At 47.0% G+C, this 14,508-nt stretch overlaps 1 protein-coding gene across 1 annotated transcript in view; it reads right to left on the bottom strand.

The window, feature by feature from the left end:
* LOC102423713 (glutamate receptor ionotropic, delta-1-like) overlaps positions 1 to 14,508 on the bottom strand; it is a 127,666-nt gene that overhangs the window by 102,725 nt on the left and 10,433 nt on the right. Inside the window, 4 exon segments of the mRNA XM_023763730.1 lie at positions 7,277 to 7,415; positions 8,400 to 8,724; positions 12,961 to 13,158; positions 14,413 to 14,479. Coding sequence (XP_023619498.1) covers positions 7,277 to 7,415; positions 8,400 to 8,724; positions 12,961 to 13,158; positions 14,413 to 14,479 — 729 coding nt within the window.

The raw sequence follows: 14,508 nt of genomic DNA, 5'->3' as shown, positions 1-14,508 counted from the left end.
GCAGAGGCTTGGGTTCCTTTGATGAGACCTCCCCCACAGAACCGACTGGCAGGCATCATATCTGAGTCTCCATCAACCTGGCTCATAATTTTTGCCCCACCTGGTGATTCCCTGACACCTCACCCCAACCAACTTGCAGGCTCATCCAAGCCATTTCCGGGGGCTTTCCCACACCACTGGCCTCTCTTGCCTCATGCTTTGGTCTCCCTAAAATCCCTCAAACAAGTAGCAGCTGGCCTCGGCATGCCCCATACCTCTCAAAAACTGGCCACATGCCCAGTACTAGTGGCATCCCACCTTGGTTCACAGCTTGGCTCTTCCTGGGACCTCTGAGCCTAATAAAAGTGCCAGCCATTGGCAAATTGCTCTGTAGCTTATGCTGGGTGGCCCCAGAAAGGGCACAGACAGTGGCTGACTTTGTACCTCCTGGAGGCCCCAGAGCCAGTGCACCCAGTGGTCAGCTTCAGACTATGCCAGATTACAACCCTAGCACATCCACGAGTAACACACTCAAGGGGCAGACTCAGTGAGCACCAAAGCCCCACTGAAGCAAGTCCTGCTCCACAGGGGTGTCTCCTGCACAGCAGCTCTTCTGCTGTAGCTGCAGCTGGTCCTCACAGCTGATTGGCCTGGAGGTCAATCCCTCCCAGCGATGCCAACAGAAATCAAGGCTCAACAGGACAGTGCACACAACCAACACAGGGGCACGCCTGGAGTGCCCAGTTCGGGTAACTGGGGAGGCTGAGTCACTGGGCCCTGCAGGACACCTACTACACAAAGCACTCTACCAAGTCTGGGAGACATAGCAGCTCTACCTAAGACATAAAACAAACACAGTGAAGCAGCCAAAATGCAGAGACAAAGAAATATGTTGGAAATGAAAGAATGGAAGAAATCTCCAGAAAAATAACTAAATGAAATGGAGCATGCAAACTACCAGATACAGAGTTCAAAACACTGGTTATAAGGATGCTCAAGGAACTTACTGAGAACTTCAAGGAACTTAATGAACCATCAACAATATAAAAAAGAACCAGTCATAACGGAAGGATACACTAACTGAAATAAAGAATAATTTACTACAAGGAATCAATAGTAGAGTAGTGTACACCAAGAATCAAATGAGCTATTTGGAATATGTGGAAGCAAAAAAACACCCAATCAGAACAGAAGAAAGAAAAAAGAATCCAAAAACATGAAGATAGTGTAAGGAGCCTCTGAGACAATTTCAAATGTACCAACATTTGTATCATGGGGATGCTGGAAGGAGAAGAGAGGGAACAAAGAATTGAAAACCTTTTTGGAAAAATAACAGAAAATGTCCCTTACCAGGTGAAAGAAATAAGCATACAAGTCAAGGAAGCCTAGAGAATTCCAAACAAGATCAACCCACACAGGCACATACCACAACACATCGTAATTAAAATGCCAACGGTTAAAGACAAAGAGAGAATTTTAAAAAGCAGCAATAGAAAAGCAGTTAGTTACCTGCAAGGGAGTGCCCATAAGACTGTTAGCTTATTTCTCAACAGAAACTTTGCAGGCCAGAAAGGAGTGGTAAGAAATAGTCAAAGTGATGAAAAGCAAGGACCTACAATCAAGATCACTCTACACAGCAAAGCTATCATTTAGAATTGAAGGTCAGGTAAAGAGCTTCACAGACATGAAACAGCTAAAAAAATTTATCACCACCAAACCAGAATTACATGCAATGCTAAAGGGTCTTCTTTAAGAAGAAGCAAAAGAAAAGATAAAAAAATATGAACAATAAAATGGCAATAAATACATATCTATGAACAACTGAATCTAAAAATCAAAATAAACAGAACAGAACGGACTCATAGATACATAAAACATTTTGACGGTTGCCAGATGAGGGGCGGGGGGAGTGGAAAAGGTGAAGTGATTTAGAAGTACAAATTAATAGTTATAGTGTAGTCAAGGGGGTGTAGAATACAGCATAGGGAATATAGTCAATTATATTCTAATAACTCTGTATGGTGTCAGATGAGTATGAGATTTTTTGAGATAATCACTTAATAAGTTTTATAATGTCTAATAATTGGGGTGTACGCCTGAAAATAACATAATAATGTATGTCAAATGTAATTGAAAAAATAAAAAGTGATTTTAAAAAAGAGCTATTAATCCAGCTTTAGTTTGTCTATGACTTTTTGATATAACATCAATAGCATGATCAATTAAAAATTATTAATTTGGCTTTATTTGTCCTACTTGATTTATCCTAGCCCTGCCCAGCTCATATTTTCCCCCATTTTATCCACAAATTTATCTTAAAATTGACATCTCATTAAAAAACAACGTATTTCTCTCTTTCATATATACTAAAGGACATCTTGGTTGCCTCCACATTTTGCTAAATAAAGCTGCTATGAAGATTTATGTGAATGTTTTTGTGTTCATATGTGTTTTCAATTCATTTATATAAATACCAAGGAGCATGACTACTGGGCTACAGAGTATGAGTTCATTTAGTTTTCCAAGAAACTGTTAAACTTTCTTCTAAAGCGACTATACCATTTTGAATTCCCACCAGCAATAAAAGAGGGTTTCTGTTGCTTCCCAATCTCACCAGCATTTGGTGGCGTCAGTATTTTGCATTGTGGCCATACTAACAGGTGTGTAGTGGTATCTTATTTTTGTTTTATTTTCCATTCCCTAATGTTACATGCTATTGAGCACCTTTTCATCTGCTTTTTTTGCCATATGTATATCTTCTTTGGTGAGGTGTCTGTTCATTTTTTTTGCTCATTAAAAAAAATAGGTTGTTTTCTTCATTACTATTTAAATAGGTCTTTATATATTTTGGATGTCATCTTTTACCTAATAAGTATTTTGCAAAGATTTTTCTCACAATCTGTGACTTGTCTTCTAATTTTCTTAAGTGTCTTTCTCACAGAATTGTTTTTATTGTAATGATGTCTAACTTACCAATTTATTATGATTGTTCTTTTGATGTTGAATCTAAGAAGTCATCACCAAACCCAAGGTCATCTAGATTTTTTATTCACCATAAAACTGCAAAAAAAACAAAACATCACTTTATAAAAAGTTTACAGCAAGTTTTATGGAATAGTGGTTATTTCTTTACATCAAGATGATTGAAAGGAAAAATAACTTGGGATAAATTAGACTACCGGTGAGTTCAGTTTTTTTATTTTATGTTCCCCTCTGAAAATGTGTAGATGTGTGTGCACAAGAAAAAGCTCCTTTCAAATAATCAAAGAGGGAAGAATGACTATAAATTCACTCTACAACGCCAGTATTTTCCTGATAGCAAAACCAAAGACATTAAAAAAAGAAAAAGGAAAATTATAGGCCAATATCCTTGATGAATATAGATGCAAAAATTATCAACAAAATGTTAGCAACCAGATTTGACAATACATTAAAAGGATTATACACCATGTCCTAGTGAGATTTAACTTAGAGATGCAAAGATCGTTTAACATCTATAAATCAGCCAGTGAAATACATCACATTAACAAAATAAAGAATAAAATATTTAGATGTAAAGTAACTATTAGTATTTTAAAGGGGGGGTCACAATTATTATTGAATAGTTTTCTATTAGTTTGAGAATGTATAGGTTGAAGATCATTTGGATTGATAAGAAAGATATGTCACTGGAAGACAAAGACCCACCATTCATCTTTCCAGAAACCTACTGAATCCACAGCCTAGGTATATGGCCTGAGTGGGAATCGAACCTGCAACCCTTCAGTGTGCAGGATGACGCTCCAGCCCACGCACCACACCAGCCAGGGATATCGTGTTTTCTGAAGGTGTGTCATCTCGGTGGATTTTATTTTATACCTACACAGGCAGAGCAGCTCGCAGTCACAATGACGGGGGGCCCCTGTTTCTCTGGGCTCTGCAGGGAACAGTAGACACAAACCCCAGTCACTGGCATTTGTCTCTGATACAGAAAATAGAAATGCAGAAAGGAGGGTAGCATAGCTTCACTACGGCTGTTCTTACTATTGAAAGGCTGCATCAGTCATAACTCTAGAAACAGAAATTCTGTCCCTAGGACAAAACTCCAGAGGGAAAGTTTACCACGGAGGCCAGGCTGGCATCGCAGCTACCGCTCAGCCTCTGCCTATACACCTAAGCCAGGGCTCCATCCCGGGAGGATGCGTCGACCTGGAGCCAGTCTACTACTGGGTGACCTAAGGGGACCCTATCTGCCTGTTTCTGGAAAGAGCTCAGAATCAAGAAATAGCAAACTGAACATCAAGAACAACAGCATGAAGGCATAAAGAAAGGATTCAGCACTTTAAAATAATGTATAAATGCACTTAAACTACACTGCATTAAATATTCCAAACACATAATTAGAAAACATATGTTAAGAAAATGAAGTAAAATGTCTTAAATATTTGTTTCTCTATAGGTATAATTCATTATAGTAAGCACTTTTGCCATAAACAGTGGCTGAGAAATAAAGGAGATACTAACAGAGTGAGAGGAAGAAAGGATAAGTGGAAATAAAAACATAGGAATATAACTTATATACTCATTAACATAGTTGAAAATCATCTGAACACTGGAGAAAATCTAATCAGGAGTGTGGAGGACATGCTGAAGAACACTCCCAGAATAAAAAGGAAATTCTACGCATGGTTAATCACATGTAGGTTGACTCTATTAAATAGTGACGGATGTTTAAAATTTAAAGGTATTAGAAGGGTTAATTATAAAGGAGAAAGCACATGAGAGGGAAAGAAGTGGAGGAGGAAGAGTAAAAGGAAGGAGGGACGGATAAAGATGATGGAGAAAAGGAATCATAAGAAGGGAGAAGGGGAGGGGAGGAGGAGGAGAAAGTGATGTGAGACAAGGAAAAACTGGAAAATGAGGGGAGGAAGCCATGGAGGAGGGGGAGAAAGGTGAAAGGTAGTAAAAAGGGAGAGAGAGAGAGAGAGAGAGAGAGAGAGAGAGAGAGAGAGAGAAGTGAGTGAGAGAGAGAAGGAGAAGGAGGAAAAGAGGAAGATGAAGAGGGAAGAGAGGAGGGGAGAGGAATGGAGGGCAGAGGAGGAGCACAAGGGAATAAATAAATGGAAGAAGAGAATGAGCAGAAAGAAGGGGGAGAGGGAGACAGGAAGACAGGAGAGTAAGGGAAGGAGAGGGGGAGGCGAACAGGGGGATGGGGGATAGAAAAGAGATGGAGTAAAAGGGGGAGGATAAAGAAAATAGTGGGAATGGAAGCGAGGAAAGGAAAGAGGACAGGAGAAGGAAGAGGCAAGTGGGATCATCTCGGGGTTCTCTGTAGCATTAATATAGGAAGAGCAATGGGGCAAATTCTACAGAATTCAGGCAATAGAACAAGTTATACAGAATATCACTGTGACACCCAGAGAAGAGTCATTTGTGTGTATATGCAACTAAAAGCATTCTCAGATAAGTTATCTCAGGAAGTATATCACTGCTATAATATATTGCTCAAAGGGCTACTCTAGCTGAACAAAAATTCAGCAAAATAAAGATATGAATAATGACTAGACCATGGAATAAAGAAACAGCCAACAAGCATTGAACCAGAATTCAGAGCAAATAATGACTACAAATATGGATGGGATAAAACAAAAGAATAAAAATGCCAAATAAAAATCTCAGAGAAACCATTAAATTTCTTTTAAATAAGAGGAAAAGAAAGGACCATAGTAAACTGGGTCTAAAGTCTTAGAATCTATAACAAAAAACAACGAAGTGGAAAGAGAAAAGGAAATAAAGGTGTTCTAGTATCATCTTTCACGGGAAGAAATACAACCAGATGGTCTCACTGTGCTACCTAGATATCAAAATCAACCAAAAACAGCACAAAAAATAAAAGCACAAACCAATATTCTAATCAATGAAGATGCAAAAATTCTCAGCCAGAATACCAGCAAATCCAACAATATATGAAAGACTCATAAACCATGACCACATGAGATTCATTCAAGGAATAGAATATTTGAAAAACAATGGTATTTATAAGCTATGGTAATCTATTGTATTTATAAGCTAAAAAAGAAAAATCATATCATCATGTCAAGTAATGTCAAGAAAACATTTGACAAAATTCAATACTCATTCACAATAAACATTCACACCAAGTGATAGCCTACTGGTTTAATGCAATTACAACTGTAATTAATACAATTCCTATTATAACCCCCAAAATGGTTTTATAGACATAGACAAGCTTAGTCGGAAATTTATATGTAAAGGTGCAGACCCTAGAATAGTTAAAACAATCTTGACGAAGAAGAATAAAATGGGAGGAACCATTCTGCCCAGTATCCAGGCTGACTCTGTGCTACGGTAATAAAGACAGTGGGCTGTTGGCAAAGGGGTGGGCACACAGACCAATGGGACTCAACAAAAAAGTCAGAAATAGAACCCCACAAATAGGTCCAACTGATTTCTGACAAATTACTAAATAAAGGAAGGATAGCCTTTTTTATACATGGTGCTGATCAAGTGAGCATCCATAGACAAAAAAAATAAAGGTTTAAATAGAACTCAACCTAAACCTTATACAAAAATCAACTCAAAATAAATGTAGACTGAAATATAAAACTACAAACTTTTGAGGAAAAAGAACCCCCAAAACAGGAGGATATCTTCAGGGTCTAGGGCTGGGCAAGTAGTTAAATTCATGCCAAAGCAGGACCCACAAAAGAATAAATTTATAAATTGAACCTCATAAAAATTAAAATTTTTCTCTGTGAAGACCTTTCCAAGTTATTTCATCATGTTCAACTAAGTCTTTTATACCATATTTTTAACATTTTGGTAAAATGAACAAATATTTTAGTCCCTAGTTTCAATATTTTTATAATTTCATGAATATAAGTTAAATAAGTTTTCTAATCACTAAGATAATTAACATGTTCTTAAAAATAATTTTAAGGTGTTTGAAGTTTTGGAAAATATATTAGACTTTTGGTTTTAATTATTTTTAATGGAATGTTTAGAAACTTTTGATTAAATCAGTTTGTAATCAATGTTTAAATGAGAAAAATTTAATTGGTTAATTTTTAATGTTCTGATTAGTCTAAGAAGCATTTAAATGTTCAGAGAAATATGAATGCGTTTACACATTTACTTAATTGTGCATAAAGTGAAGCACAACAGGAGCGAAGCTCTTCGTAGGTCTGGGAGCAAGTCGGTCACTGACTGGCGACCCCAGCCCACGCAGGCAAGTTTCCACCCTCTCCGTACAGCCTCCCAGCTGACTGGCCGCAGCTCTGGAGGGGGATGGTCTTACCTTATGGGGCTGTCCATCCTGGACACTGTGAGGAAGGCGGCGAGGTTGGCCGTGTAGGAGGAGCACACGATGAGGGTGAAGAGCCACCAGCTGCCCATCACGATGCGCATGGCCACGGAGTTCACGGAGGACTCGCCACCTGCGGGAGGGGCGGAGCAAAGGGGATTGGCTGGGGCTGCCACTCCCACCGGCCCCGGACCTGCTCTGGGCAGGCAGCCTCCACGGTGATGGGCTGGGGACCAGAGAAGTGGCTGCCAGCTTAGCGGGGGCGACTGTGCCAGTCCGGGAAAGACCCTAAGACACCAGTCTGGGGAAGGGATGGAGGATCAGAGGACATGGAAGAGCCAGGATTGGCCTTTTCCTGACGTGGTATCTGTCAAAACACCAAGGATTAAGCCCTACCACCCAACTCTCCCAGTTAGCAGGCTCCGCCCACTGTGAGGACCTGCTGGCGGCCACCTGGCTGAGGGCAGGCCCAGTCCCTTTTAAGGTCACATGGAGCCGCGTCGGGCATTCTACAGACAGGAATTACCTCCTACCCGGGGGGGCCGGGCGTCCTTCCGACCTCAGCATGAGGGCTGCCTGGCACCTTACTCACATGCAGCCCTCACTGCATGGCTCTTCCCGGCTTTCAGAGGGGCTGCCTCTGCGAGCCAGTGCTCTCCGGGCTCCTTCGTGGCAGCAGGAAGAGCTCCTGACTGCCTATCCTTACACAACCCCATGAGCACGCTGTGCTATGGTGCAAACTGAGCCAACACTCAGATAAGGGACTTCCCATTCCCTGTTTCTGGTGAAAACTGCACAGTCCTGTCACTCCACAGGCACTGCCCAGACGTCTCGGGCGGGAGACGTGCTATGTCCGACACGGCTGTGTCCCGCGTGGCTGCAGTGCTCTTAGGTAATTGCCAAGCAGTTGTCGTGTTTTCCCACTAAGGCTTCAAATTGAAGCAAGATTCCTTTGGTTTGGCAGCCCTGAGAGCATAGAATCATTCTGGCATGGGAGGGGACAGTGCCAGGCGGAACGCCACAGCCCACTCTGTCTAAAGTGGAGAACCGGGATTTGAACTTTGCCAACAGATAAGTTCTTCCAGGCGATCCCAGCACCAGGAACCCAGGAAGGTACCTTGTTGTACGAAGGCTCCATAGACGATCCAGATGGCACTGTGCAAGGTGGCAGACCCGGATGGCCGCGGCTGGGCAGCAGCCTGAGCCGTCACGGCCTGCATCCGGTTCAACACGAATATCAGCACGCCAACCACAGGGATGGCTGCCGCGATGCAGGCCCAGACCGCAAAGTCAAACGGAGCAAAGAGAGAGAAGATGCTGATCTTCTCCTCCGGCTTCTTGAGCAGGATCCCCACCGAGTAGTCCATGTACCGCTTGCTGAAGTCCACCACACTCTCCCTCTCCGGGGTGATGGTGATGGCGGAGATGGCCAAGTCTGCTCTCTGAAAGGCAAAACGTCTCATCAGAGGACGTCGAGGCTGACGCTGCTCTGTCCAGAGAAGACGGGATTCTCCAGGTGACACCCTGTGACCTTGCATGTTTTAAGGCAAATCCAGCACTAAGTGGTCTGATCTTACCTCTTTACCTCGTACACTTCTCTCCCAAACCTAACAGCTCCTGGAAACCGCGGCTGGAGACGAGAGGCTGGAAAGCATCTGCCTCCTGTGTGACGTGTAGTTTTCTCCAGCTCCTCCCTGTTGCCCCAGCAGCTTCCTCCTTTCTCAGGCTGGCCTGTCCCTCGGACCCACACACCACGAAGCCCCTGTGTCTTCCAGCTTGTCTGGGTCCTCCCTAGACTGGGAGCACAGACCCGCCACTTTCCTGTCAAGCCTCCCGGGCCCCCAGCCTGCCACACCCTGACGGCTTTCGTTTCTAAAATATTTTGGAAGTTGTATGGTGAGCTTTGCAACTACCTTGAAGCTCATTAATGTATCAGACCCTGATTGGTTTATATGCAGAGACTATGCCAAAGAGTACCATCCACCAAGAAAAGGGCCCCGCTTCCCTTGTTGTCCCACCTCCCCCTGCCGGGGCCTGCATGCCGGGGCTGCCTCTTCGCAGGAACACCGTGCCAGGAGGGGACTCGTGGGCGAGCTGCACTCTGACCTGAAACGCACCTCTCGGGATTTTTGCTTTCTAAGATGGGCTTCATTTTAAAAAGAATCAAAGGCCCCCATTAGGATGGAAGCAGACCGTGAGATAGCGCTGCCGACTGGTGGAGGTTAGGGTCCTTGTGCCTAGAGGGACGCTGGCAGGCAGTCCCAGGCTGGAGTGCCCGCCTCAAGCCCCAGGCCACTACGGTGGCCAGTGGTCATCTGGATCTTGGCTCTTGAGCCTTGAAGTCAGAGGCATCCTCAGAATTAGGTTTAGTTTAAAATGACCAATCATAACAACAGATCTAACCTACATATTCAAATTGGGAGAACATGCATAGATTTTATCAGGCTTAGTATGTGGGCTGGAGGGTCAGATGTGCTGATGTTCTGAACTGAAACCCAACAACACACCAAGAGCAGGAGAAATACTGGGGTGATGGTGTTGGCTCTTCTCCTACACTTTCATGTTTGCATCTCTGGCCTTCGCCTTTGCCTGTCTTATCACAAACCCCAGACCCAGGGGTTCTGTCCGCATGCTTGAGGATCTAGACAAGTTGGAGCAAAGCTGACTGAGAAAGGGGCCTGGTGGTGAAGGACACGTTTGCCGCACAGGATGGAGGCAAACTATATGGCGCCAGGTGCAGAGGAGCCACGGGAGCAGACACAGGTGGAGGGTGGCCTGGGGGCCGGAGGCAACACCGCTCCTGGGGCCGCCCTTGTCTGCAGATGTGAATTTCATAGGAAACTGACGTAGAATTCCATGCCCAACCGTCTTCACGTTGTTCAAGGTCGGAGCACAATCTTTCTTTGGTTTCATTTTCGAGGACAGATTATTAGGTTGCCGAGGAGAAAGGTCAACTTTTGAAACGTTCTCTAAGGAATGCTGCCAAAGGACCCAACCAAGGACAAAGCAAGGAGCTCAGGCTGCCCCGAGGCCCTGCTGGGGCGGAGCCACAGTGCCCATGCGCCCACCTAGGGACACCTGGGATTCCCCCACCTGTATGCGGCCACCTGAACGTCAGGGTCGGGGGACAGATAATAGCATCAAGTCAGGGTTTGGGGGCAACAAGAAATCAAAAACATTGAGAATCACAAAACATGGAGAATCAACCACGGAGGCCCAGCAGGCAGGAGAGGAGGAAGGATACGAACAGCACAGAAACCTTGGGGAAGGATGAACCTCAAACCCAGATGTGGAGTGGGAAGGGCCAGACACAAAAGATCACACATATTATACTGAATGTTCACGAAAGCGAATCTATGGAGATAGCCAGGAGATGGTGACTGCCCGTGCTGGGTGGGAATGGAAGTAACTGTGGATGAGTGAGAGAGCTCACCGGGTGGTGGATATATTCTAAAACTATGTTATGGAGATGGCTGCACAACTCTGAGGTTTTCTAAAAATCACTGAACCGTACATTTGAAATGGGCGAATTTTATGGCATGTAAGGTATACTGCAGCGAGGTTTTATTTAACGTCTGGGGAAACTGCATAGCAACGGGCGGGCCCCGGGGCTGCCTTTAGGGGTTTGTAAAGCAGAGGAGCCGTGTGCTAGGAGCAAAGCCACGAAAGACCCAGAAGTACAACAGGTGGTAGTCAAGACATGTGACAGTGACAGCAACACGGAGGGTGCTAAAAGATGCATGAATGTGCCCGGCGGTGTGGCTCAGTGGCTGAGCATTGATCTGTGAATCAGGAGGTCATGGTTCAATTCCCAATCAGGGCACATACCCGGGTTTCAGGCTCAATCCCCATTGAGGGGTGTGCAGGAGGCAGCTGATGAATGATTCTCTCTCATCATTGATGTTTCTCTCTCTCTCTCTCTCTCTCTCTCTCTCTCTCTCAATATATTTTATTGATTTTTTACAGAGAGGAAGGGAGAGGGATAGAGAGTTAGAAACATCGATCAGAGAGAAATATTGATCAGCTGCCTCCTGCACACTCCCTACTGGGTATGTGCCCACAACCAAGGTACATGCCCTTGACCAGAATCGAATCTGGGACCCTTTAGTCAGCAGGCTGATGCTCTATCCACTGAGCCAAACCAGTTAGGGCGATGTCTCTCTCCCTCTCTCTCTCTCTCTCTCTCTCTCTCTCTCTCTCTCTCTCCATTCTTCTCTGAAATATATATATTAGAGGACCAGTGCATGAAATTTGTGCACTCAGGGTGGTGGGGAGTGGGAAGGTGGGGTGGGTGTCCCTCAGCCTGGCCTGCGCCCTCTCCCAGTCCAGGAGCCCTTGGTGCCTAAGCCGTTAGTCAGACATCCTTAGCGCTGCCGCAGAGGCAGGAGAGGCTCCCACCACTGTCACTGTGCTTGTTATCCCTTAGCCCGGCTTCTGGCTGAGCAGCGCTCCCCCTGTGGGATGGGGCCGAAATCAGCTCTTCGACATCCCCCCAAGGAGTCCCGGATTGTGAGAGGGTGCAGGCCAGGCCAAGGGGCCCCACCGGTGCACAATCAGGGCTGGAGAGGGACGTGGGAGGTTGGCCAGCTGGGGAGTGACTGCGGGAGGGCTCCAGGGGGTGTCCAGCCTATCTCACTGAGTCCCGATTGGCCGGACCACAGCAGCAAGCTAACCTACCAGTCAGAGCGCCTGCCCCTTGGTGGTCAGTGTAAGTCATAGCGAGCAGTTGAGCATCCTTAGCATATTACACTTTGGTTGGTTGAATGGCCAACCAGTTGACTAGACACTTAGCATATTAGGCTTTTATTATATAGAATATATATTTTAAATGTATATATATTTAAAAGATACATGGATGTGGGTGCTGAGTGAGGAACTTGCGAAGGTCACTGGTGGTGAGAAGTTCAAAGCACTGTGACCCCACAGCTGTCCACAGGCACTGCAGAAACCTCTGGGTGGGTGGTGACAGGGTGACAGTGACCGTGGAGAGGGTGGGCTTGCACCATAGGCCACCATCCTAAATGATTGTGAGGAAATGGCCAGAGCTCCTGAGATGACAGGGGCAGGAATGGGGACACGGTGACTTGGCCTCATGTGTGGGTCTCAGTGCGGACTCGGGTTCCACAGCAGGGAGAGGAGTAATGGTTCTATATTGGTGGACGAACTGGAACTGGCTGAGGAATGCCATGCCAGCTGCACACGCAGTGCAAGCAATGCAGACACACGCACATGCACGCACACACACATGCACCTCACTGATGGGCCACGTGAGGGAGGAGAACTGGCATCAGCAGTGCCCCCGTTGAGAACGAGTTTCCCCCCTCAGCACACATGTAGGGGTGGGCTTCCTGGGGTACATTACAGAGCAGGCACAGGGACAGGCTTCTCAGGAAGTGGAGCAATGGGCACAGAAGGAAAACAGAGAGAGCCAGGGACTGAGCAAAGGAGCAGGAAACGGGGATGGTGGGGAGAGGATTGTGGAGAAAGAGAGCGCTTATGTGTGAAAGTGGTAACTGTGGTCCCAAGGTTCCAGCTGCTCAATGGGCCACATTTGGGTACCCTCCTCCCCCCAGGCAGGCGGGGTGCCCCCGGGGACCTGCTGCTCAATGGGCCTCATTTGGGTACCCTCCTCCCCCCAGGCAGGCGGGGTGCCCCTGGGGACCTGCTCGGGGACCTACCTTGCTGATGAGCTCCCCGATCATCCCATTCCAGGAGGTGTTGTGGAGCTGGTGGCCATACCCGCCATCGGGGGCCTGGTAGATCTCATACTTGAAGCCCAGGGCCTTGGCCAGCGCATCCAGGACGTCCACGGAGAAGCCTTTGTAGCGCTTGGGCTGCCCGAGGATGTTCTCGGCCACCATCACAAAAGGCTCCTCCTGAGGCCACAGAATGAGCAGTGTCAACACCTACCAGGCCAGCAGCCACGCGCCCAGGTGCCAAGACCGAGCTGGTGGCAGCAACTGGAATGCTGCAGACAGTGCACGCCTTCACCCGGTGAGGCTGCAGCCTGAGCCCTCTGCCCTTTCCGGGCCCTCGGTCATGCTGGAAGGCCCTGTGGCCAGCATGCCATGGGGCACAGCCTTACAACCTGGGTTACATTATCCCGGCTCTGCCCAGACCCGTCTCCCAGGTCACACGGCTCCTTCCACTCCTTCACCTGTGACAGCCCGAGCTCTGCCCTTAGGAAATGCCATCATTCCTCGGGACCCAGCTAAGAGGCGTGGATATTTCTCATCCAGGAGCTTAATGACAATGAAGTTCTGCGATGCTGGGCTGAGAGAAGCGTAGCATCTACCAGGCTGCACTAGGGAATGGATGCTGATTCACGGGCCATGAGCATATCATAAGTCAAAGGACAGGAGAGGATAGGAGAGAAGAGGATAGGACTGAATCCCACTCCCAAGCCACGCCCTGCGCACAGCCACGTGCTCCTGCAGGGACCTGGCGTCTGGCAAACGCCTGGGCACTGCCACCCGCCCTGTGACCCTGAACAGGGGCAGCCTCTGGTGAACAGCCCCAGGGAACGTATCTCATTAATGTAACGGTTTTTGAGGGAAAGGGATGTGCTGCTTGTCTGTGGTGTGCGTACAGAGGTGCTGCTGGCGAGGGTGTGCCTGCCCGGACAGAGGGAGGTCTGCACCTGCCCGCCTGCTAACCAGAGCTCACCTAAGCTTCCTCCTGCAGTTCTCAACAGGTTAGAGGAGAAACTGAAAGGAAGATGTCGCTAAGGTCCCTGATGAGGTAATGTCTGTGATTCCGGGACAATTGTGCAGAAAAACTGCCACCAATAGTCTTCATTACGAAGCCTGTGTCACGTGGCCCGTCAGGGGTGCTGGGTGCCGGGAAACGTCCCCTCGCGCCACTGCTCTGCACGCCTGGGAGGCAGAGGCCGTGCTCTTCCGTCCTCGCCACGTTGACTATGGCGCCAACGGTCCTATGGGAGCTCAGGCCACCACAGAAGATCCCGTCTTTCCAAACCCAGCCCGAAACCAGACACACCTCCGCCTCAGAAGCCCGAGGAGCCCCCCCCCCCCCCCCCACTCCTCGGGCCCAGGAGCCCAGGAGCCCAGGAGCCCAGGAGCCTACCCAAGAACAGTCACCACTTTGAGAAGTCAGTCCCTGGAGGCGGCTGGCCCAATGGGCCTCTCCTGGAGGGCTGGCCGGTTCAGGGCCTTCTCCGAGTCCCACAGTCGCCAGCTGTGAAAGGAAAGAGGGAACGTGAGGGG

This window comes from Myotis lucifugus, unplaced genomic scaffold (assembly GCF_000147115.1).
Source record: "Myotis lucifugus unplaced genomic scaffold, Myoluc2.0 scaffold_299, whole genome shotgun sequence".
Taxonomy (NCBI): domain Eukaryota; kingdom Metazoa; phylum Chordata; class Mammalia; order Chiroptera; family Vespertilionidae; genus Myotis; species Myotis lucifugus.
The sequence above is the reverse complement of the archived record's forward strand: the minus strand, read 5'-3'. Positions and strand labels throughout refer to the sequence as shown.